Source organism: Mirounga leonina, unplaced genomic scaffold (assembly GCF_011800145.1).
Source record: "Mirounga leonina isolate KUSES-001 unplaced genomic scaffold, KU_Mleo_1.0 Mir_125, whole genome shotgun sequence".
NCBI lineage: Eukaryota > Metazoa > Chordata > Mammalia > Carnivora > Phocidae > Mirounga > Mirounga leonina.
Window position 1 is genome coordinate 57,942,478 of NW_023270305.1, and position 26,594 is coordinate 57,969,071.

Here is a 26,594-nt window from a genome sequence, read left to right on the forward strand (position 1 = left end):
CTAACGGAACCTCTTTAATGGGGGAGAAAGCCATCTGTTCAACTGAAAATACTCATTGGAGAGGTAATGATTTAAATGTATATGAAGGTGAAAATGACCACACTATTTAAAATACCACCACGAAGCTGCCCCCATCTGAGCATTCTACTGTTTGCTTTTTCATTGTAGCACTTCTCATGAGATGTGTTTATATTTCCTTTATTGACTGTGTCCCCTCAGAAGAACAAAAGCTCCATGAGGGCAGGGATTTGTGCCTTTTTTATTTGTTGATGTATCTCCAGCCTCTTACAATAGCACGTAACAAATATTTATTGAATAAAAGAAGGCCACGTCCACCTCTTTCCAGGCTTTCCCTAGGACATGGTCACTTTACAAGACCTCCCTTGGTTCTCTGAACCACGAGGATGTCTCAGGCCTCTGCCCTCATCTCTTCTCTGGTGGTCCTCTCTCCCATGGCTTTAGATACTGTCAATATGCCCTCCACTGCCAAACATTCGTCTTCCGGCCCTCAATTCTCCCTGGACTGCTGATGGCCCATGTGCCACGTCCACTTGATGTCTAACAGGTGCCTCAGATTTATCATGAACAACACAGACTAAGTTCTCCTTCCCTTCTCTTATCCCCATCCCTCTCTTTTTCAATCTCTCCCCCAAACACACACTTTTCCTTGCTTATTTTCCCATCTCCATAAATGGTGCCACCATCCACCCCACTGCTCAAGCCGAAAACTTAGGAGTCACCCTCAGTTCCTCTCTTTCCCTCTATTCCCACATCCATCAGCAAGACCTTCAGCTCTACCTTGACACTGTTTCCTAACCTCATGCACCTGTGTTCACATCTGTTCCTAACACCTTTGTCCAAGCCACCTCACCTCTCACCTGGACTTGTACAAGAGTCTACTTAAAGCTTCCCCATCCCTAATCCATCCCACATGATATCAAAGTGGTCTTTTAAAAACTTAGATTGGTCATGTCACCCCTCCATTTTAAGCCCTCAATAGTTTCCCTCCACACTTAGAGTAAGACGCAAATTTCTAACAGTGGCTACAAGGCCCTTCATGACACGGTCCCCACCACCCTCTCCAGCCTCTGAGTACACAATGCTTCCCTCATTCATCACGCTCTAGCCACCCTGAACTTTATGTTCCTCTCCTGCATCAAGCTCATCCAAGCTCTACTGAAAGCCAACACTGTTCCCCTCAAGGTCCAGGGTTTATGCAACTCATGTCTTACAAGATCCAGGACACACTTATTTTGGGAGGGAGTTCTTCAAGGACTATGTGAGATAGAGAAGAGAGAGAGAGAGAGAGAGAGAGAGAGTGTGTGTGTGTGTGTGTGAAGGATTAATGGGGCAGCAACACACAAGTCAGTCAAGTAGGAGAGCCTTCCCTTGGAGAAGGGCTGATGCCAAGGTAGTAAGACGTGGCAAATGTCAATGAGCAAGGCTTTGAATTTTTACCTCATGGAAGTTTCTGCATGATGATGGTCAAACAGAATGTAGTCTAAATGACATCAGGGGAAATTATCAGTATCGATACTGCTTATTTTAAAAGATTTGAAAACTGTCAAAATGAAATGAGAAAAACTGGCTTGGTGATGTAAAAATAAAAACCACTGTAGGCATTTTCATTAACTGCAGAACATTTGTGTCAGAAGACTGTGCAGCAGAATCCTTCGTACATTAATTGTAAATGTGTCAATTAACTTGATTGGAAGTTTTATTTAATCACAATGGAAAACTACCATGTTTGCTCAGCCTCCACACTTCTCATGGTCACTAGCCCCTGCTCATGTTTGGCTGTTACAGGCTCAAAGGTTGGGGGCATACCTGCCACTGGGACCCTGGGCTACAGGGTGACAAGTTCCACCAACGGTTACCATTCCTGTCAACAACACTCCTTTCAGAACTCCCCTGCCGGTAGTTCAGGCACAGAAAGGCCACAGAAGTCTGAATGTCTCTGAGGCAAACTGCAAGATTTATAAACCATGTGCCATGAAAAGTAGAACAAGTCAATTTGCTCAGAGAATATGGATACTTCCGCAGACTACTGCGGAGGTTGTTATTACTCCCACCACACTATCACTCAGCTGTCAACCTTCCCTTACTCAGCAGATGTCTCCTGTGTGCCATCATCATCAGGGCTGTTTTACATATCAGGCTGTCTTATTCGGACAGACAGCACTGCTCACCTCCTCCCTCCCCCTTCCCCCATTCTCATCAATAAACCCAAGATTTCCCTTTCCATTCCTCTTTTCCAGACTCAAGACCACCCTACAATGTTTGGAGATACACAGGAAATACCAACTCTCCGTGAATTAACTTCTTCCCAAGTCCTGACTCTTGAGACCAACAGCACTGCTTCGGGTCCCAGTGATGTTTCTTCTCAATTCCCACGTTCCGTTCCTTCTGGTTGCCTAACTCAGGTTCTGCAAGTACATTGCTCAGTCTAACGGGATATGCCCTATTACTCAAAAGACTCATCAGAGAGGGGAGAGTGTGAATTAGGCACATTGAGGTAATTTTGTGCCTCAAGCAGTTTAAAGTGATGGCCATTTTATCAAGTGTAAAGGATGTCCGCTTTGCTATGCGTTTTATGTTCAGTTCTCAACCATAACCGTTGCTGCTTCTGAACTGCCAGTTATCCGACAATGACTCTCCGATTACATTTTTCAGTCCCTTTCCTTTCTTAATTTAAAAATTGTTCAAGTGAGCGAGTTTTCAGGCCACAGCATGTCCCTACTGACTACTTTCTGAAGATCAGATTTTCAGGCTGGTGGGGAATCTCAGAAAACCCTGTGTATGGGCTTTGCCTCAACTTTTTTTTTTTTTATGTTATGTTAATCACCATACATTACATCATTAGTTTTTGATATAGTGTTCGATGATTCATTGTTTGCGTATAACACCCAGTGCTCCATGCAGTACATGCCCTCTTTAATACCCATCCCGCCACTCCCCTCCCCTCTTGCCTCAACTTTTTAAGGAAGAAGAAGACAGGGTCATTACATGGCTAATTCAGTCATATTCTACAAAGTCTGAAGGTGCCATAAAAACTGAGGTGACAAGATTTAACAACAATAAAACAGAACGACAAAACGCGAGAGGAGAATTTTTTTGAACCAATCTCCACTCTCAAAAATTTCACCAGTTATGTAAATGGGGTTTGCAAGATTAGTGTTACAACAAGGGGTCCGAACACCTGCGTCATCACCAGAACAATCACTTTCAGATTTTATCTTAAATACCTCTAAAAAGGATTTTGCTTGGCTTTCCATGTGTAAACACAATTAGCCGTGAAGCATAAAAGAATTTTAATATTGTAATGTAACATATAATTTAAATTATGAATTTACATAAATAAAAACAAAACTATGACTTATTTAAAATGTGAAACATGAATCTTCTCAATCACAAACTCGCTAGTAGTAACTGTGAAAAAAACCTGCCTTAAATTGGTAAAATCCCATATTTTAGAACGTCAAAAGTAAATGACATCAACAACACATTTTCTCTAAAAGTGTTAAAGAGTAAAAATGAATATAAAGATGAAATGAATAATCTGCAAGAACAGACACCAAGAAAATCAGTCTTAATTATACTGCGTATACATTTTAGATTAAATACTTATTCAATGAAATCTCTCTCTTGGCCTTACCTTTCTTGAGACAAGGAAATTTAAACAATTTAACCAGTCCAAAATCATCGCCAGAAACCAGCACGGAGCTGTTGTAATTTGCATCCACTGAATTGATGTCAGTAACATCAGTGTACTTTGGCCAAATTCCACTCACTTCAGGGCCTTTCACACAAGTCCAGGAGGCCCAGGGAATCCCTTTGATTTCTTCTTTACTTGTTAAAGGCTTCCCAGCTGAAAATTATCAATACATAGTAACAAAATGTTACATTTAAAAGCATATTCAAATTTACTTTATTCATTTTTCTTATAGAGGTTTATAGAAATTAAAAAAAAACCTCTATAAACCAAGGAACCTAAAGATTCTAATCTCTTTACCCAATTTGTGATTTTTTTTCTTCCAGCATGGTTTAAAGAGAATGCATGATCAAAACTCAGATATAGAGATGAGAAAGAAAATGATCATTGTACTCAATGTAATATCCAAAACTACTATACAGATAGTATGCTTTGTGTTATTGATGAAATGATTTGTATGAAAATATATATATCATATTTAGTCACAGTTTGCCAGGTTTTAAAAAAAATTTATTTTCAACTTCTACTTTTCAAATTCAAAGATCCATAGAAGTAATTTTTAAAAATTTAGGCTCCAAAAATTTGTGTAAACATTTCATGGATATTATACAAATTTAAAAGCATTAGACAATGAAAATCCACCAAATTTTGATTAACTAAATGTAAGTGGTTAGGGGAAAAGAGTCTTGACAGTTGTGCTTGGTATGTCCTCAAATGTATGGCACGATTCCCCACTTGTACCAGAACCTGGTGAGGGAGGTCACCCAGGGGCACGCAAAGGCAGAAACACATGGACACAGAAATGCTTGGGAAAATGTCCTGTCATACACAGTTCTAAAATTCAAAATCAAGACAATTTAGCGTACTACCTCGTAGTTTTTTCTTCAAAAATAAACAAATGTTTTCAAATAAAGAATCTGTGAGAATAGATGCTCTTATACATTACCTGCACACTGTCAAATTGGCATGCAGAAATTCTAGACTGACAGCGTCACATAAAAATTCATGAAGATGAACACAAATCAGAGTGTTGACAGAACAGTCTTTAACCCAACAACGTTCCCCCTCTGGAAAATATAGTCCAAGGAAGTAACTAAGAAGAGGAAATCCCCCCCATATGAAGATATTTGGAGATGCACCGTCTGTACCAGCGAAGAAACTAGAAATAAGTTAAGCCCAAATGCTCACTAACAGGAGGACAAGAAAGCAAATTATGATATTATCACTGAGCAGGAGGTTACTTTTTTATTGCAAATGATAAACATGTATTCCATAATTTTTCACATATGTAAAATATATATGAAATAATTTCAAGCAAAGAAAGTAGACACACAGAAATATCTACCCAGGGATGGTGTGCTGGCGAAGTTGATAGGGCAGAGGTTCTTTAAAAAGCCATGGTTACATGGTTAGATTGTATGTACTATTTTCCAATAAAAATTAATTTTTCAGGAAAAATTTTAAGATAAAATATTTGATGACAAGATTCATGATGTTAAAATTTTCCTCTTATGTTAAAAAAATCATTAGTCAAAGATTACAAAACAGAAAATTATCTTTTATTTTTGCCATTTTAGTATCACGAACTAAATGTCACTAAATGTTATAGAAGTCTGATGAATCTCTTCTCAAAGAGATAGTGGAGGTGACAAATAAAAATTGTACTTTTTAAATCCCAATTAGCATATTTCACCAAATAATATCATAAAGACTTCCAATTATGAAAAACACAAATTTCAGACTAAAACCATCATAGCAAATGAGGACCGTGATCCTCAAATGTTTAGCATTTTGGGGCATTTTTCTAGGATATCTTTCCTTTCAGTTATCTTTAGGCATTCTTTATAACTTCTAGCTATCTATCCTTTGCCCATCATAACCACTGCAAATATTTCTGTCCAGTCTTTGCCTTGTCTTTTCATGATTTCTTTCATTACACAGTGATTTGTTATTTTAATATGTTCCAATTTATCAATCTTTCTTTTGAGACTTTGAGATTCAGTGGGGGGGGGGGGTCATGTTTCTGAGAACACTCCTTGCCCTGAGATCATGATGACGTTCTTATATATTTGCTGCATGTGGTTCAGAGTTTTGATTTTCACAAACATCCAACACCTGCAGGACTTACACGGCATCTTGTAGAACAGGCGTTCTCCTGCGCCGTCATTGGTCTGCAAGTATTTGCTATCCAAAGACCAATCAATGTGGGTGATGAAACTAAGGGACTTGCTGCATTCTCCAATTTTCTTATACCGCTGGGCAACGGCATACACATCCACTGGGCCGTCATTGGATCCCACCGCGAGGTAAGAGCCATCTGGAGAAAATTTCATTTCATGAATGACTTCTTTTCGATCTTTGATATGAACCACTTCTGTCATATCTCTATAAGAATAAAAAGCAGCAATAAAAAGTGATAAGCAGCAAATCTAGAAATAGGAACCCCAAGCCATGTCTCAAAATTTGTATGTCAGAGAAAAAATGGTTTTAAAAGGGAGAGAACACCTATAGGAACTAAAGGATTAACTTTTGAAGAAAGATATAAAATACTATTTAGATTCTGGCCATTTTAGGCAAAATTAACCAACATTTGAAATATTTAAGGTTTCCAAAATAAAAACAATGAAAAAATTTAATGAAGTGCCTATTTGCTTTCATGGTTAATTACGTATTATTTTCCCCTAAAACTTTTTGCCTTGAAAAATTGCAGTTTGTAACATTGTTTTAAAAATGTGTCCCGGAGAAAGGTAAACTACGTCAAGGTTACTTTTTTAATATTAAATCTTATGTAATTATTTAATTTTCACTGTGAAACTCAACAATTCATATATCAGTTCACCCAGATTTTGCATCCCTTTTGATCAGATTCTGGTAAGAACTGCTGCCCTCATTTGAAACTTGCCACCATGAGACAGAATTCTGACTAGCAGGTCCCCTGTGCCAACAACTTCTTCCACTCCCAACAAAATCAGTGCACAAATAATGGCAAATATTAGCTTCCACATAATTCCCCTCACCTGCTATCACTTATTAATGGCATTATTGTTTACTATACATACACTATACGCTACGTATATACTATATAATATACTTTGCTATAATATCAAATAGGGTCTTGGGGTTTTCTTTTGTTTTGTTTTGTTTTTTTTTGGCTTGGGAAATCCATCAATAAAAATCCATCAAAAAGAAAAGAAGATCTGGTAATTGGCCATCTTTTCAAACCATGACTCAGCAGAGAAAGAAAATGTTGCCTACCAACTCATAAGTTATGTGTGGCTGCTAAATGAGAATTTAGTGTAATAAACTGTGCCAAGGTCATTTTTCAAAGCTATATAGAATCTTCCATGTGCAAAACATGCAGTATCTAATTTACAGCTGCATTTTCTTTCTGTAATCACAAATTGTGTAAGCCAAAAATCAACCAGTGTGTTTAGAGAAATTACATGCATGAGTCATAATTTTTGTCCAGTAAAGATAGGATGTTAATAAATATGAAATATTCTATTTAAGTTTTCGTTATACGTGGAAGAAATCTTTTACTCAAGCCCACCTCTAAAAATCTGGCCATGCTGGAGCCTTTCTCATTTCTTTCTCTTTTCTTGGCTTCCTATAAGCCCATAAACCTCTTGGGACCAGATGAGCTTGGGAGTTCATTATTCACTGGGTTCTAGAAAGGTTCACATGCAATATATTATGTAACATCCCCAGTAGGAGTTAGGGCGGCACCCCATATTCAACACATTAATATTTTTGGGGGCGCCTGGGTGGCTCAGTCGTTAAGCATCTGCCTTCGGCTCAGGTCATGATCCCAAGGTCCTGGGATTGAGCCCCGCATCGGGCTCCCTGCTCTGCGGGAAGCCTGCTTCTCCCTCTCCCACTCCCCCTGCTTGTGTTCCCTCTCTCACTGTGTCTCTCTCTGTCAAATAAATAAATAAAATCTTTAAAAAAAACCACACACATTAATATTTTTGTAGCAAATCACATGATAATTATTCCTATTAAGAGATTAATAGGCAATAAACAGTCTCAAATCAGTTCACTGGGTCAAGACGTGCTATCAAATGAGTTATCCAGGGGCGCCTGGGTGGCTCAGTTGGTTAAGCGACTGCCTTCGGCTCAGGTCATGATCCTGGAGTCCCGGGATCGAGTCCCACATCGGGCTCCCTGCTCAGCGGGGGGTCTGCTTCCCCCTCTGCCCTCTGCCCTCTTCCCCCTCTGCCCTCTTCCCTCTCATGCTCTGTCTCATTCTCTCTCTCTCAAATAAATAAATTCTTAAAAAAAAAAAAAAAAAAAGAGTTATCCAAAAACTGGATTTTCAGAGTGTTTGGTTTGAGAAATACAGATAGGGGACTGTGAATCTAGAGTGTTCCTATTTGAAAGAGTAAATGCCTTTTTCCTTAAGTCCTGGCATACACCATGGCCAGGAGAACGGGCTTCAACAGGAGAGCGTTTCTGACATTATTTTCCCTATTGGTCAGTACGTGCCTGACTCGGAGCACAATGAAAGAGCCATCCTTCATGCCCAGGGCCAGCTGAGATCCATCGGGGCTGAAGGCCACACTGCGAACTGCTTCCTCCATGTTACAGCGGGCGATCAAGGCATGGTCAGCCAGGCTCCACAGCCTACGCACAAGAACAAAGTAAAATCAAAACCCACTTCTCATGGTCATTGGCCAGCTCCAGGCCGCAAGGCCTGTTCACCATTCTGATGGTGATGACAGCAGAGGACGCACCAACTCCACACCAGTCCTTCCTCGTGGCAGGTCTGGCTATCTGGGAAGCTGTTCAGTTTATTGCTGGGTCATTGGCACCATTTGAAATACCCAGCAAGAACTATAAAATGAGGTAACATTTCCAGGGATTTTGAGATTGATAAAATAAGGACATTTTAAACACTCCCTCACACAAAATCTTACTATTCTCTTTGGACATTCAAAATCGTTCTTTATTTATCCCAATGGTTGTTAATAATACTTAAAGAAAAAGAAGTACTACTGGATGTTATTATTGTTAGTTTGTTTAAAGAAAATAGGAGTATCCTTCTAGTAACTGTGTTATTTAAGCACTTGTAAATCGAAACCCACCTTACTTACATTTGTTGGCCTCCCTAGAAAGAAAACCTATCTGAGATGGAGAAGATGGAAAGACACCCCTGCCCCTGCCCAGGATGGTCCCACAGTCAGCTTGGTCATCCGCTGTCATGCCTCACAAGCTCCCTGGGCGCCCCACTGTAGATAGGTCCACCACCCTTGCTTGGAGCTGACACTTCACAGTGCCCCTGGCTGATGGACACAGCTACTGCGGGAGAAATGGAGCTCCAGGGGCAAGTGCCCTCAACACACAGCTGCTGCAACTCCTGAAACACCTGATCCAGGCACCTCAGACTGAGTGAACATGAACTAAATATTTGAAGATACAAATGAGGGTTTATGCTAGTTGCCATCGTGGTAACCGACCGCTATCTGTTCCTAGTCCTAAGACCGTCTTTTCTAAACACACGAACAACAGGATCTGCCAAGGGGACTGAGAATCTAGAGGTCTGCCATACAGAGGCATGAATAAGTCACATGTGGTGCGGTTTCTCTAAATGCCTTCTGCCGTCAGGATGGATGGAGGCAGGCTCCTTAAAATGGATAGCTGCACAGTGAAGAGCTCGCTGATCCCTGAGGCAGCCTGCACCGTTCAGTCAAAAGCTCATGGTAGTCTTGCAATACCTCGTCCATTATTCATAATCTCATGCTGCTTTTAGCCTTGTACTATTTTAAGCAATGTAAGCTTTGCTTTACTAGCACACAGAAACTATCACTCCCCAGTAGATTGTGCCATCCCTATAAAGTCACTAAAGCTCATCTTTCTCAAGAAATTAGGGCTTAGTCTCTTCTTAAGTTTCAATATTCAGTGTAAAAGAACATTTATAATTTTAGCCAAATTCATGGTTAAGGGGAATAAGACATTCTGACAGTCAGGGCTCCTTGGAGATGTTTGCATTTCTCAGATGCAACAAAGCTGCCAAAATACAAAAGCCAAAGACTTTCTTGAAATCATTTCTACCTGGATGAGTATAAATTGAGTATCTCAGGTGCTCAAGTAACTTGGTGGCACCATTTTGCCTGTTCAGGGAACGCTCAGAGTCAAGGAAGGAAAAGGAAGAGAAGAGGGGGAAGGTAAGTAAAGAGAAGCTTAAACCGTATAAACATGTATGCCACATGGAGACACAAGTGTGTGTTTACTGATGTTTAGATTGATGGGGCTTCAGTGCTTGGTGGAGATCACAAAATGGATTTACTTTTGGATTTATACCCCACTAATGAGCACATTGTGCCTTGATCAGATTCACAGACATACAGAACCAGAGCAGGGGAGAAGCAGGAGCCTCCGGTCTAGTCTACAATGTTCTAATTTAGCTATTAGAGCCCAGAAGCAGTAATCAATCAACCACCTGATCCAGCAGCCTCTCCCTCCCACTGGCATGCACTCTTTCTGGCCTGCTTGTCATTGGGCACATTTAAAGATCAGCAGCAAATACAGAAGTACTGAAGTCAGTGGAACGGCTTTCCTCACACACCTCTAAATCCTACATTCAGCCCTTCAACCGTCACAGAGATATTCGAAGTGTGCTCATAATGAGCATTTTATGCAATGCTGTGTTCTCAAAAAATAACAAACGATCCACAACAAGAATCCTTGAGGCCCTCATAAAATTGCCTGTTTTCTTAGGAACCAGTACTTTCCTTTGATTTGAGGACAATGTTCAAATTCCATCTGAGGATTTGCAAAGAAATAGTTTTTTCCTCACACCAAAGACAACTCTGAAAATCAGAATTTAAGTTCTAATGAAGACAAACTCATGAATTCATCATTGGAGATGAATGTCTATAACAAAACTGTGAAATGCTCTGAGCAGGCCCCTGTGGAGGACCCAGCCCACGAGTGGGAAATATAATCTAACCACAGATAGATGCATTTAGCTCAAATCATCAATTGAAAGAGAACTGGGAGCCTATCTAACTAGGAACAGTGTATTTTCACTCCTCAGAGCATTTTCATGACTTAAGATGGAGCCAAAGAAAGATAGCAACAACAAAATGCTAAGAAGCCAAGTTTTGTTGCGCTAAATGTCTCAACATTCCACTTGGAAACTGTGGTTCTGTACTCTGGCTTATCCTTCTCCTGAGTAACAAGCAAATTTGGGCAAAATAAATCTGTTATCCCAAGGCAGCCCGGGAGATGACAAGCGCCATTGCCGGGGGCCCCACCTGACAGAGCGATCATCACTGCCTGTCACAGCCAGTGGCTTCTTGGGGTGCAGGGCCAGAGCCCAGAGCTCCCCCTCACAGTGGCCTTGCAGGATCAGCATCGGCTTGTCTCGTTCGCGCACGATCACTTCAAATATCTCACTGTCCTGGGTCCCTGCTAGAAGGCGGTCTGCTTTCCAGCACACACTCCGGATAGAGAGGCCTGGCGAAAATAAAGAAATAAAATAAAAGCATATATTCACACCATTTGCAAATAAAGAAAAACACCTACACACCCTTTCACCAGGACAGCATCTAATGCAATGCAGCTTAAAAATGCCGGAAGGAGAAATGTCAACTCCACACACTGTATTATTATTCTGTATTATTTACCATTTCCTTCCATGCGTTGGTCATTTACCCCACCCCTTGCAATGTAGATTTTACACAGGAGTGATCACTCCCGTCTGACGTGTTTTTACATCAAGATGTATTTGAAATACTACATCTTAAAATGAGTATAAGGAGAAATTGGTCTATGAAAACCTATCCCTTTTTGAAATAATGTACTTCTGATTTGCTATGGAAAAGTTAGGAGTCACTTCAATCTTTAGGATGCTGACACTATATTAAAATTATATGTGGGCGATGGTACAGAATGGCTAATTGCCATATTAGGCAAGTTTACTATGTATTTGATCAGAACCTAGACTCATTTTGCTGGATAAACAGATGTACCATGTCCCAGAAATATGCAAATGAAACTAATTTCAGTCTCGAAATACCATCAAACATTTGTCAGTGAAGATGCTATTCTTCTCTGACTTAATATTTTATACAGTCCTCTCTCAAAGCACAGTACTTCCTTGAAATACAAACTTCCACCTCAAGGTACATACTCTCCAGGCAGGTCTTCATTTGCCTGCCTGATTTTTTATTTCTTGGACTTCTGTGGTCTGTTTTGTTCCTTACCGGGTACATTATTTATTTACTTAGTGAATTTTCTCATGCCTGAATTAGAAATACAGGCAGAATCCCGCTTTCACAACTACTTTAAGTAAGGCAGAGATGTGGTAAGCTTTGAGATCTGAGTTGTATCCCCAGTGGGCTTTGTGCCTCTGGTATAGAAAGTACCAGAAGTCAGAGCACAAGGCTTTAGTCCTGCTCCATACCTGATTGGCCAGACACACCAGGGAGTGTCCCTTTTTCTCTGGAAACCAGTTTTTGTCAGCATTAAATGCAGACTGTAATTATGGAGACCATGTAAGATATCACCCAAGTTGAGACTACTTTGAAAGACAAATTAAATTTACATACTTAAAAAAAAAATTTATGTGTAGAGAGACAGCATGCGTGAGTGCACAAACAGGGAGAGCAGCGGGCAGAGGGAGAAGCAGGCTCCCCACTGAGCAGGGGGCCTGATGCGGGGCTCGATCCCAGGACCCTGGGATCATGACCTGAGCCGAAAGCAGACGCTTAACTGACTGAGCCACCCAGGCGTCCCATAAATTTACATACTTTAAAAATATTTAGTTTGTAACCAAGAAAGCAGCTTTACCATGTTGAAATAAATAGTTCTATCAAAATATTTTCAAATACAAAATTATAATTACACTTTATCACAAAATGATTAAGTCTAGAACAGAGGGATGAATAGGCAGAGCACAGAGGATTTTCAGGGCAGTGAAACTATTCTGTAAGACACTATAATGGTGGATACATGTTATTATACATGTTTCAAAACCCACAGAATATATAACACTGAGAGTAAACTCTAATGGGACCTATAGGCTTTGAGGGATGATAGGTCAATGTAGCTTCACCTGCTGTAACAACTGTACCACCCTGGTGGGGGATGTTGATAGTCAGGAAGGCTGTGCATATGCAGTGGCAGGGGGTCTAGGAGAAATCTCCATACCTTCCATTCAATTTTGCTTTGAACCTAAAACTTCTCTAAAAAAATTAAGTCTATAAAAAAAAATCCAGGACAAATGCTAAGCCAAATGGGATGCTGGGACAAAAGAAGGGTTAATTGGGGGTATATGGAGATGTTAACTATAACCCTCACCTTAATAAACACACGGTGGTCTTAAAAGGATCCAATGAGAGGAAGCATTCATTTACAAAAAAAAAAAAAAAAAAAAAAAGTCTTTTTTTAAGGCACACAGGCAGTAACTGTCTTCACTCCTTGCTCTGAATTCACTCTATGTGTCTTGAAATGGAAGGAGATAGTACATAGGCCGATTTATTATTCCTGCTTTGAGTAGTAAGGAAAGATACCTTGGCAATGGCTACTTCAGGGTTAGTCACTCAAAATTCTGCCAGCAAACATCATGATGGGCTTTCAAGGTTGGGAAGGACAGATACGTGGTGAAAGCAGCCAGGATAAGATTGCAGAATGACAGGGCAGGCAGCTCAGCTGTGGAGGAAACTCTGCTTTGTAGCAACAATCTTTTGCTCTATCCCTTTCTTGTCCTTCTCTCTTTCTCACACTTTTCCAGATGTTTAGTTACCATTTGCTAGTTTCCTGTTTCTTTCAGGACAGGATTAAATTTGTTACAGGCTTTGATCACTTATGATTTTATTACAGAAGAGGTTCAACACTTTGTTCTTCAGAAACAGGAAGTACAGAGGAATATTAACTCTTTAAGAAAATGTTTTATTTGAGAGAGAGAGAGCGAGAGCAAGCACAAGTGGAGGGCAGAGGCAGAGGGAGAGGGAGAGGGAGAAGCAAGCTCCCCACTGAGCAGGGAGCCCTATGTGGAGCTCCATCCCAGGACCCCAAAATCATGACCTGAGGCCAAGCCAGATGCTTAACTCACTGAGCCACCCAGGCACTCCAGGAATATTAATTCTATTCCAACATCAGCAAAAAACATCAAATAATTTACTTTTTATTACATTTGTTGTCCATTTCCTCTCACTAATGTCTGTGCATACAATAATTTTCTCAGTTGTATACACTGTTGTATCCTCAATACCTAGCCCAGTGTCTGGCATATAATATATGCTCAATAAAAACGGCCAAATAAACTAAGACATCAGAATCACAAACATTTCTTGTGTCCTTGGAAATACCAAGAAATAAACAATAATATCCCTACCCTCCATGAAAACAAAGAAGGAGGGATTTATTCATTTATTCAAACATTTTTTATTAAGTACCTACTATGTGCCCAAGACTAGAGCTTGGATAGTGAATAAGGCTCACACCCTATTGGGAGTTTATTTACATTCTAAGGAGGAGCAAGACATTTGCAAACAGATATTTACACACCAAAAAAAAAAAAAAATTAAAATGATATATACAAGATTCTAGGTCAAGATGGGGATGTAGGAGGATCCTGAATTCATTCCTCCCATGGACACACCTAATCTACAGCTACATATGGAACAAGTTCCCCTGAAAGAAGTCCAAAAGTAGCTGAGCAATTCCTACATACCAGGCAAACAAGAAAAAAAAAAACAACTCGTATTTTTTGAGTAGGGGAGGCTGAGACACAATCTTGCTATAAATCCCACCCTTGGGCAGCAACCCACAATTGGGAGGAAACTCACAACTCTGAGCTTCTTTTCGAGGAGTGAAAGTTTTGAAGCCCACATCTGACACCCCAGTGTTTAAGACCTGCACCTGAGAGATGAGCCCCCCAAATACCTAGCTGTGAAAGCCATCAGGGCTTGTATCCATGAGATCCACAAGGGTATAACAAGTTAAAAAAGAGTGGGTTCACTATGGCTATCCTCCAGCGCCCGGTGCAAAGGAAGCTGAAATGCCCAGTTGTTCTGTGAAAGAGGACTCTTTGCTTAAAGTTTCAGTCTGAAGGGCAAGCGTCTGATCTAATACACATCTTGAGGCCCACTGAAATACTCTCCAAAGACTGAGGAGGCCCGAGGGGGCTACGCTTGCACTTTCCCTCTGCCTGCTCCAGCTTGCTGCCATCTCCTGGAAAGAAGCCTGTACACACAAGGGGCACCAAGGTTCATGTGGCTACTACCCAAGAGTCACCCCTTGACCTCCTGGCTTGGGAGGCCAACAGTGCCTACATTCACGGATCCAACAGGACTGTAACAAATGGAGAAACCGTTCTTAATCAGCTACCCCCTAAAGCACAGCAGAGACAGAGCAGCCTGAGATGCCCAGGCTCTCTATGGAAGAGGACTATTAATTTACCTTCATAACTGTGGCCTGAGGGGCCAACCTCTAAATAAATACATATCTAGGGGTTGGCAGCTGTCCACTCCAGAGACCAGGGAGACCCTTGGGTACCATTTTGCACTCTCCCTTTGTCCTGCCCCAGGTCATCAGTGTCTCCAAGAAAGGAGCTTATGCTCAGGTCTGGCACCCCAGCTTTTGTGGCTGGCCCCGAGAGGATACACCTCTTGATAGCCTGGTTCTGAAGGCCATCAGAGCTTGAGTGCACAGGTTCAATGGCATGGTAAGCAAACCAACAAATAATTCTTAACTAGCTATTACCCCAGGCCTCAGTGCAGAGGGAACAAACAGAAATGCCCATCTCCTGCTCTTTCCCTGAAAGAGGTGTATGTACATATTTTAAAAGCTACTATCTGAGGTCTGGCTTCCAATCAGAATGAATATAGGTGCTAAGATCCTCCCCTTTGGGACACTGACAGGTCTTGGTACACCCTCAATTACTGGGAATGACAAAGAACCAAGTAGGCTGTTTATATACAATCATAAAGGTTTGATGGACAACCAAGAGCTAGGGGAAGGGTTGAACAATAAGATTCATCTACATGCGGCCATCTCTTTAAGACCGGGAGAGGGGGCTGTTTAATGTAGAGAAACCAACAAAGAGAGTCAAGAAAAAAATGAGCAAACAAAAGAATATGTTCCAAATGAAAGAACAAGATAAAATCTCAGAAAAAGACCGCAATTAATTGGAAATAAGTCATTTACCTGATAAAGAGTTCAAAATAACAGTCCTACAGATACTCACTGAGCTCAGGGGAACAAAGCATGAACAAAGTGAAAATGTCAACAAAGAAATAAAAAATATAAGAAAGTACCAAACAGAAATCAGAGATGAAAACAATAACTGAACCAAATAATACACTAGAGGGTCAACAGGATACTAGATGAAGAAGGAAAAAGTTCAGTAAACTCCAACAGAGGGCAGTGGAACTCACCCAATCAGAGCAGAAAAAAGAAAAAAGAATGAAAGAGAGAAGACAGCTTAAGAGATTTATGAAGCAACCCCAAGTAGAATAACATTGGTATTATAAGGGTCCCAGAAGAACAGGGAGACAAAGGGGCAGAAAACTCATTTGCAGAAATAATGGCTAAAAATTTCCCTAACATGGGGAAGGAAACAGACATCCAGATCCAGGAAGCACAGAGAGTTCTAGGTAAGATGACCCAAAGAAACCCAGACCAAGACATATTATAATTAAAGTGTCAAAAGTTAAAGACAAGGAGAGAACCTTAAAAGCGGCAAGAGAAAAACAATTTGTTTTATATAAGGGAAGTCCTATTAAGACTATAAGCAGATTTTCCAGCAGAAACTTTGCAGGCCAGAAACTCTGCAGGGAATGGCACAATATATTTAACTTGCTGAAGAAAAAAAGTGCCAACTAAAAATACTCTACCTGACAAAGTCATCCTTCAGAATTAAAGGAGAGGGGAAGACTTTTCCAGACAATAAAAAGCTAGAAGACTTCATCTCCATTAGAAGAGCCTGACAAGAAATGTTTCAGGGACTTCTTTAAGTTGAGATAAAAGGGTACCCATCAATAATAGGAAAAGATATGAAAGTATAAATCTCACTGGTCACAATAAATATAGAGTAAAATTCAGAATAATTTAATGTTGTACAGGTGGTGGGTTAATTACATATAAAAGTAGGAAAAGTTAAAAGACAAAAGTAGTAAAACAACTATAACTACAATAATTTGTTAATGAACAAAAGAAAAAGAGGTAAGTTGTGACATCAAAAACAAAACATGGGAGGGGGCAGTAAACCGTAAAGCTTTAGAAGGCATTCAAACTGAAACTATTATTGACTTAAAAAAGACTGTTGTAAGTTGGTTTAGGAAAGCCTCATGGTAACCACAAAGCAAAACTATAATAGATACAGTAAAGATAAAGGAATCTGAGCATACCACTACACTGCAGAAAATCATCAAATCACAAAGGAAGAGAGCAAGAGAAGAACAAAGGAATTACAAAATAGCCAGAAAACAATTAACAAGAGTAAGTAATATCTATCAGTAATTACTTTAAATGTAAATGGACAAAATTCTCCAATCCAGAGACATAGGGTGGCTGACGGATAAAAAAAAAAAAAAGACCTATCTATGTTGCCTACAACAGACTCACTTCAGATGTAAGGACACACAAAGACTAAAAGTAAAGGGATAGAAAAAGGTATTCCATGCAAACAGAAACCAAAAGAAATCTAGGATACCTATACAAAATAACCTTGAAAATAAAGACTGTAATAAGAGACAAGAAGGTTATTATATAACAAAGGTGTCAATCCAGCAAAAGGATATATTTGTAAATGTTTACACATACATCATATGAGAATCTAGGTCTTTAAAGCAAATATTAACAGGCCTAAAGGGAGAAATGGACAGCAATACAATACAGTAGTGGACTTTAATACCCTACTTTCATCAGTGCATAGATCATCCAGACATTAAATCAATAAGGAAACATTGGCTTTAAATGACACATTAGACCCGATGGACTTATAAGACATTTAAAGAACATCCCATCCAAAAGCAACATAGTACACATTCTTCTCAAGTACACATGAAACATTCTCTAAGATAGATCATATGTTAGGCCACAAAAGAAGTGAATAAATTTAAGAAGATGGAAATCTTATCAGGCATATTTTCTGACCACAATGGTATGAAACTAGAAATCAATGACAAGAACAAAACTGGAAAATCCACATGTATGTGAAGATTAAACAACACATTACTGAACAACCAATGGATCAAAGAAGAAATCAAAAGAGAAATAAAAAACAAATGGAATTCCTCATATCAGTGAGATCTTAATCTCAGGAAACAAACTGAGGGTTGCTGGAGTGGGGGGGGGGGAGGGATAGAGTGGCTGGGTGATAGACATTGGGGAGGGTATGCGCTATGGTGAGCGCTTGTGACTTGTGTGTAAGACTGTTGAATCACAGACCTGTACCTCTGAAACAAATAATACATTATATGTTAATAAAAAGAAGATAGCAGCAAGGGAAAAATGAAGGGGGGGGGGAATCAGGGGGGAGACGAACCATGAGAGACGATGGACTCTGAAAAACAAACTGAGGGTTCTAGAGGGGAGGGGGCTGGGAGGATGAGTTAGCCTAGTGATGGGTATTAAAGAGTGCATGTACTGAATGGAGCACTGGGTGTTATGCACAAACAATGAATCATGGAACACTACATCAAAAACTAATGATGCAATGTATGGTGATTAACATAACAATAAAAAAATTTAAAAAAGAATGGGCAGAGAGGAGCGCCTGGGTGGCTCAGTCGGTTAAGTGTCTGCCTTCAGTTCAGGTCATGATCCCAGGGTCCTTGGATCAAGCCCCACGTCATCAGGCTCCCTGCTCAGCAGAGAGTCTGTTTCTCCCTCTCCCTCTGCCCCTACCCCCACTCACGCTCTCTCTCTCAAATAAAAAATTTTTTTAAATTATTAAAAAATTAAATAAATAAAAATAAATAAAAGTGGGCAGAGAATCTGAGTAGACATTTCTCCAAAGAAGACATACAGATAGCCAACAGGTACATGAAAAGGTGCTCAACATCATTAATGATCAGGGAAATGCAAAACAAAACCACAATGACACTGCACAATGGCTATCATTAAAAAAGATAAGAAATAACATGTGTTGGTGAGGATATGGAGAAAACTGCTGCTGGGAATGTAAATTGGTATAGCCACTGTGGTAAGCAACATAGAGGTTTCTCAAAAATTAAAAAAACAACTAACATATGATCAAGCAATTCCACATACAGATATTTACCCAAAGAAAACAAAACACTAATTCAAAAGGAAAATGAAACCCCATGTTCACTGCAGCATTATTCACAAGAGGCTGATTCCATGTTTGGGCTACGTGTTTATCAATGGATGAACGAATAAAGAAAATGTGGCGCACACACACAATGGAATATTATTCAGCCATAGAAAAGGAAATCCTGCCATTTGGGACAACATGGGTGGACCTTGAGAGCATTATACTAAGTGAAGTAAGTCAGATAGAGGGGCACCTGGGTGGTACAGTCAGTTAAGCATCGACTCTTGGTCTCAGCTCAGGTCGTGATCTCAGGGTCCTGAGATTGAGCCCCGTGTTGGGCTCCAAACTCAGCATGGAGTCTGCTGGAGTTTCTCTCTTCCTCTCCCTCTCCCCCTAGCTCTCTCTCAATAAATAAATGCTTTTTTAAAAAAAGAAGATACATATTATACAAATTCAGTTATATGGGGAACCTAAAAAACAAACAGGCAGCAAACAAACAAAAAACCCCTGAATTCACTGATACAAGGAACAGATCGGCGGTTGCCCAGATAGGTGGTTGGGAGATAGGCAAAAGAGGTGAAGGTGGTCAAAGGATACAAACATAGTTATAAAATCAGTAAGTCCTGGGGATGTAATGAACAGCATGAAGACTATAGGTTCATAATACTATATTGTATATTTTAAGTTGCTAAGAGAGTAGATCTTAAAAGTTCTCATTAAAAGAAAAAAGGTAGAGCTATGTGGTAGTAGGTGTTAACTAGACTTATTGTGGTGATCATTCTGCAACATATACAAATATCGAATCACTATGTACACCTGAAATGCATGTCAATTATATCTCAATAAAAATGATATACACATACAGATATACACACAGATCTCAGCAATGTGTTACATAGTTTACCTGTCATTGAAATACTCCAACCACAGTCCCTTCATAATTCCACTGATTGTCTTCAAGAGCACCCTTCCCAAGCAGGCCTGGTACCTATGGCTGCCCGCTAAGCATGAGCATGCCGGCCCTTCCCCACAGCCTCCAACAGCAGGTTCTGCTATATGAGGCTAAATGGCTTGAAAACTGAAATTTCTCCCCAAGATCTGGCATTGTATTTGGTCCAGTATGCAAACATTTTTTTCTCCCCACCACCCCTACTATTTTTTTACCTGCTCATTTTGGGGAACAAATTCAGCAGGGTACAAGAATATTATACCAAACAATCCGCCACCTGGAATTGCCAAATGTTAACATTTTTTAAAAAGTTTGCTTTGTCTTTTTTAAAGAGGTTTAGGAACAAAGAAAAAGTTTCCAACTCAGTGAAGACTGATGAGCCAGTCAAGTTACACAGCACACGCTGTGTTTTCAGACTGTGTCCTGAGAGTTCTTGCATTCCTCCATAGGGCCTAAGGGTTTTGGCATGGAGAGGGCCAGAAAACAAGAGACCAAGAGGCCAAGTTTGAGGACCTCACTCCTGTTTTCCCTCAGCCCCTCGCGATGTGTGTTTCATAGCAGATTTCCACTGAAGTATAGGAATGCTATGGAAATCCAAAGTGGAGAGGCTTTAGAGAAGGCAGAGGCAATAGAGTAAAATGATATGGATTATTTCTGACTAAAGATGGGCAGAGGGGAAAGGAGAGAGGAGGAGGGAAGGAGTTGTTATATTTTCATTGTTTACAACATAAACTTAATGAGATGTGAACATTTTCTCTCAGAGACCAACTCAGGCTCTCTGCAAATACTCATTGATTCCAACAGATAAATTGTGTTTTGTCACATCAGACAAGTCAATCCCAGGGGTCTACCTAAAAAGACAGATAGGACACTGGGCCACTCTGACTTCCAAGGTAACTTTAAAATAGGAATCACGTCCTGAAAACACCTCAGTGGACAGAACTGTATTCAGGTTTCCTAATAACATCCTGTTTTCATCATTTCAAACCTAACTGCTGTTCTTCATGCGACACTGGTGAAGAGAATGGCAGGGTCTCTTCTGGGTACATTCTGGAGAGACCTTAGTGCATGTGGATCTGCAGGGTTCTCCCAGCATCGCCCTTCTCCTGTCTGTTGAGACTTGGTTTTAACTTCTCTGACACAGATGCAGAGAACAGTAGTGTAATAGTGGTTTCCTAGCCAGACTGGCCAAGGTGGCCACTGCATTGGGAAATTATTAAGCTGTCTTTGCTTTTTGTCTTCTGCTGTGGGAGTCCAAAAAACATAAGGTATTATTTGGAATATGGTTAGAAGTCCACCAAAAATAAAGAGAATGCCAGGAAAAATCATCCTAATTATTTAAAACCAGAGAAGTGCTCTTTTCTTCTGGGTAAGTGCATGTTTCAGAGACAATATGAGCTGAAGGCATTTTCCTGAATTGGAGAGGTGGCCTTCTCAGACACTCCTCTATGAGAAATGTGGGGCTCTGGCCTGTGCTTGGTCCAGATAGCCAGCAGATGGCAGTAAAGAGCAACCACCCACTTAAAAATCGGCTAAGGCAAAGACCAAAATCTCACCAGCCCCTTGCTGCGTTTTGTATTCAGACCAGAGAGTGGTAAACAGCATCTTTCTAATCCTTTTGGTGTATGTCCTGAAACCAGGGTATCAGTAGATCTCATCCATGAGTATTGAATATCAACACAGACCTAAGGGACACTGCTTATTTTTCATTGGCTCACTGAATGGTTAAGTACATGGACTGGACTTATATGCCAGCCCCAGCGCCTCCCAGCTGTGATATGGCAAGCTTTTCAGTCTTTTAAATCTTCAGTTTCCCTGTCTGTGAAGTGGAGAGAATACTGGCACTCGCTGTTATAAGGAATCAATACAATTACATATTTAAACACTTGACCCACGTTCTGGCACTTAGGAAATTAATAAATATGAATTGTTATTATCTTAACCAGCAAGTTTTTATTGGTCTCAGTGGAAAGCACCCTTGTTGTATATGCAGTCAGGTTCCAGCCCCAAGCAGGGTTAACACCAGGAGCGATGAAGAAGTCGCTGCATACACCTTCCCTGGAGTCTCTTAGTTACCTCCTTGTGTTACAATTTACGTGTTGTTGTTGTTTGTTGTTTTGATGTGCTGGCACCACAGAGCCTTAGAAGGAAAGGCTATGGTTCAACACACAAAGACAGAACAAACTATATGTGGAATAAAATGGTCTTTCCCCCCAACTATTTGGCCCGAGAAGGGAAGATGGTGTGTGTGTGTGTGTGTGTGTGTGTGTGTGTGTAGTACATATTAGTGTTCTTGAATTCAGTGCTTTGCCTGATATACAGCAAAGGGCCAAGAGCAGATACTCCAATCCTCTGGTGCATCATAATCTGCCTGAAAAGTGTTTTTAAAAATATGGGGGCCTGAACCCCAACCAGAAACTCCTCTCAGTCTGAGTGGGGCTAGACATAGGTATTTTTAGCTCCCAGGGCTGAGAACCACTTTTTGAGAACCACCACCAAGCTGTTCCCAAGCTACTGTGTCTTATCAGACTTATCAGTCACGTTGTTGAAAATTCAGATTTCCAGGCTGCACCACCAGCTGATTCTAATGCAATGGTTCTTTAGCCACAGGTTGGAAAACTGCCCTAGCAGATTAGAGAGCCCAAGTTCTGAAGAGTGAAAGCAAAAAAAAAAAGTGCATCACTGAGAAGTCCAAGTCAAACAAGCCAGCTGTGTAAATGGGCAGGAATGATCCCCACCGACATTACCCAGCCCTGGGCCCAGAACCTTACATGTACGCTCACATGAGCTTACAGGAATGCTCACAATGGCTCAGGAGGAGGCCCTATGGACAGCACCAGGCCCTAAATGGGACCAGTAAATATCAATCAAATAAATGAGGAAATTGCAGTGCCGACAGTGTACATTTAATTGCCCGAAGTTCCAGAGTGAGCAAGCGACAACAGAAATGAGGATTCGGGCAGTCCAAGTCTGGAACCTTCTCCCCACAAAGGTAATGCCCTTCTCCCAAAGGTACCAAAAATTAAACAAGATATGGTGATGGCTTTTTCCTATAAACCTAACCTTATTAAAGATGCCATACTAAGGAGCACCCTTGGTAAAGAGGTAAAAGGTAATAAAAAAAAAAAAAAAAAAGCACTCACAAGACAGAGTTCACTCAGACAGAAGAGGAAATGTAAGGAGAGGATGTGGAATTGCCAGCAGGGACCTTGGAGGCCCCTTGACCCCCCCCTCAGGAGGGGGTGACTAAGGCCACTGAGTGGGTCTGGAATAGGCCACGGACTCCTGGCCCTCCCAGCAGTTCTGATGTCCTTAGGGTGGTGCTGAAGGCAGAGTTTGGGAATCTGTAGAAAACAAGAGGGAGAGAGTCTCTCCAGGGATTCATGAGCACAGATGACCAGGTGCAAGCCTGGCCTTACGATTTGCAGAGCTCAATACAAAATGGAAATGTGGGACCCTTGGTTAAAAAATGATTAAGAATTTCAAGGTGGCCACAGCAAAGCACTCACCAAGTGCAGGGCCCTTCTGGGCAGGAGACCCAGGGACCACACAGATCTCATGCCCTGGGGGATGCTGTGCCTGGGGACCCCAGCAGTTAAGGATTAAATGGGATCCTGCATGCAGAGGGCTTGGCAGAGTGGGCCCCAGGAGCTATAGCAGGAGTGGTCAGGCCTCCCACAGGCTGGGCAGGGGCTAGTCTTACATTAGCCTGCAACTGGCCTGCCCCACCAAAGGCCCACAGCCTGCTGCTCATGTCTACAAGGGCTCTCTGCCTGAGAATTCCAACGGAATTCATAATGAAAGTTACTCTTGACCAAATCCTTGGCTACTTCAACGTTCATTCCTCAGGCTCCCAAATCCTGTGGCCACAGGAACTCTGAAGCATCCACACAGCTTCACAGGACCTCAGAAGACAGAGCCACATGACCAAGCCCACCCAACAAAGAAACACCTAGGCCAGTTTTTATCTAAGACATGCTCAGGAAGAGTGTTTCGAGGGGAACGACTCTCAGAAGGAACCAGACGGTCAGCTTCTGCCTGTCTGACACCACATTCCACCGCGAGTCTGAACAAACATGCCACCCATGTCCGTTGGCAGCTACTTCGCCATCCCCACCTCCCGCTCACGCTTGGTCCCCGGCAGCACCACCACTTTCTCAGCAGAACAACTGTGGAGAAGGTGGCAGGGCCCCAAGGACAATGGGGGGCAGACCGGGGGAGAGGTGACAGAGGAAAGTAAGGAAGCCAGCCGAGGAACCAGGAGAACAATAGAAGGGGCGTGCTTTGTTTCGATTGTAAACAAGGGTGTTCTCAGATTTGAGTTAGTCTTTTGAGTATTCTATACCAGGTTTGCTCGGCCATAGCCCTGTTAACATTGAGTGCTGGATAGTTCTTCCTTGTGGGGGTGATCGCAGCAAGGTGACACTGTAAGAGGCTCAGCACTGTCCTGGGCCCTCCGGAGACAGGCCAGTAGCACTCCACAGTTGTGACAATCAAGAACGTCTCCAAATGCCAACTGTCCTCCGTGGACAGAATCACCCAATGACTGAGAACAACTTAACCCCATGATCCTCAGGGTACTCTGAGGAAAGAAAACGGCATTAGGAAGAATAAATAGTGGGGAAGAATAACCTAGATTCCCCCCTCCCATCCTGTCCCCCACAAGCCGCTCTGTGCTCCAGAACAGGGTGACCTATCTGAGATGACAGCCATGATACACATCTCCCTAAACCTTTCTCTGACCTCCTATCACTGGTCTTCAGGGCTTAAGCTTGAACACAGCAGGACACAAAGAAAGGAACCAAGCTGTGTGTCCACTTCTGTGTCCTTGTCACTTGTGCTCCTCCCCAAGGCTCTGCGCCCCAGTCACTCCCATTCCTCTTCACACACTCTTGATTCCTTCAGCAACAGCTGTTTCCAAGGCCCCTGCAGGTGCCGGGCAATGTTTTAAGCCCTTGAGAGGCGTCAGTGAACAAAGAGATTCCTGCTTGCACAGACAACAGCCGTAAGCATAATAAAAAGCAAATCATATTGTTTGTTATGAGGTGAGAAGTAGATGCGGCAGAAGGGGATGGGGAGTGCCTGGGGTAGTAGAGGCAGAGTGGGTTTCAATTTTAAATAAGGCATCAGGACAGGTTCATTTGAGCAAAGTCCTGAAGAGGAGGAGGGCAGCAGTCCTGCTGGGTGAGGGTAGGGAGAGGGAGCAGCCTGGGGGCACAGAGGTCACAGGAGACAGTGGGAGTCAGAGCAGAAGGCAGCGCAGGAGGAAGGCATGAGGGGAAGGAGTTAGCAGGCCATCCTGGGGACTTTGATTCTTTATTTGGGGAAAAGAATAATGTGATTTGGCTCACGTAAATTTTGAACGATCCTCTAGCTGCTATTCTGAGAATAACGTTTGAAGCAGGGACACAAGGTATAAAGCAACGGCAGACACCTATGTGAGAGACAGGGGTTCAGGCCAGCAATGGGGCAGCAGAGATGGTGAAAAGTCTAAGAAGGGGCATCTTGTATCCTGGGGACTTCAGCTTCCTACTCTTGCTTAATGCTGAGGAAATGCTGCTTGACCGAATACAAGATATCTCTGGATTCGAAGTTTATATAGTACATTAGACAGAAGCACAATTCAACAAATATGTGTTTGAAGTTAAAGTAAATACACAAAAAACTCCAATAAGCTGCCTAAAACATGCTTTTTAGAAGAGCTTATCCTGTTCCTAGGCGTGTATCTGATACTTAGTAGACACTTAATGTTTATTGAATGAGAACATATATAATACATCTTAATTACCATATTCCTCCAGACATAATCATTTACACCCACTAACTCCACGTATTTATTACCATTGATGTAATTCATGTTGGTTGCCTTGCTTTAAGAATTAGTTTTGGCTTTTTTGTTACCGTTGTAAGTCATTTAAGCTTCATTATTTTATGCAGATCATAAATTTGTTTTAAAAATGATCCGACTCAAAATGCCTTGTTAAGTTTGAAGTGAGATAGAAGTTAAAACCCAAATCCTACAATTAGCTGGATGCCCATGGCCTGACCTCATTGTATTTATCCATAGAGTAAGAGTTCTACATGCTGATATCCAATGTCTCTACCAGCTCGCAAATTCCAGAATTTTTCACTGCAAAGTATGTTGGGGGTTCCACCATCCCATATATCTGAGAGTCCTTAGAAATAACATATGATCCAATTACTTGGGGTCAGTTGCATTGTGGAATTCAGAACATTTTGGATTTCGGACTCATGTCCAAATGGGGTCTGGAGCAGCACCTTGAAATCAAATACTTCTGCAGTGATGTGTAAGAATATTCACATATATGAAGATAAACAGCATCATGTAAGTTCAGGTCAAGTTTCACTACCAAATTAGTTATTAAAAATACTTTGGGGGGAAACAATGAAGTTGGACCCTTACCCTACACCATTTACACAAATTAACTCAAAATGAATCAAAGACCTAAACAGAAAAGCTAAAACTACAAAATATTATAAGAAAATATAGGGGGAAAACTTTATGATACAGTATTTTTGGCAATGATTTTTTTGGATATGATACCAAAGGCACAGGTAACAACAAAAAAATAAATTAGACTACATCAAAATTCAAAACTTCTGTGTATCACGGGACACAATCAACATAGCAAAAAGGCAACTTATGGAATGGGAAAAAATATTTGCAAACCACATATCTGATAAGG

At 41.2% G+C, this 26,594-nt stretch overlaps 1 protein-coding gene across 2 annotated transcripts in view; it reads right to left on the reverse strand.

Moving 5' to 3' along the window:
* EML6 (EMAP like 6) overlaps positions 1-26,594 on the reverse strand; it is a 261,708-nt gene that overhangs the window by 95,485 nt on the left and 139,629 nt on the right. For both annotated transcript variants that reach the window (XM_035001542.1, XM_035001543.1), the window contains exons 7-10: positions 10,969-11,170; positions 8,198-8,335; positions 5,841-6,097; positions 3,656-3,868 (exon numbers count right to left, since the gene is read on the reverse strand). In XM_035001542.1, the coding sequence (XP_034857433.1) occupies positions 3,656-3,868; positions 5,841-6,097; positions 8,198-8,335; positions 10,969-11,170 (810 nt within the window). The remainder of the gene's footprint in view (positions 1-3,655; positions 3,869-5,840; positions 6,098-8,197; positions 8,336-10,968; positions 11,171-26,594) is intronic.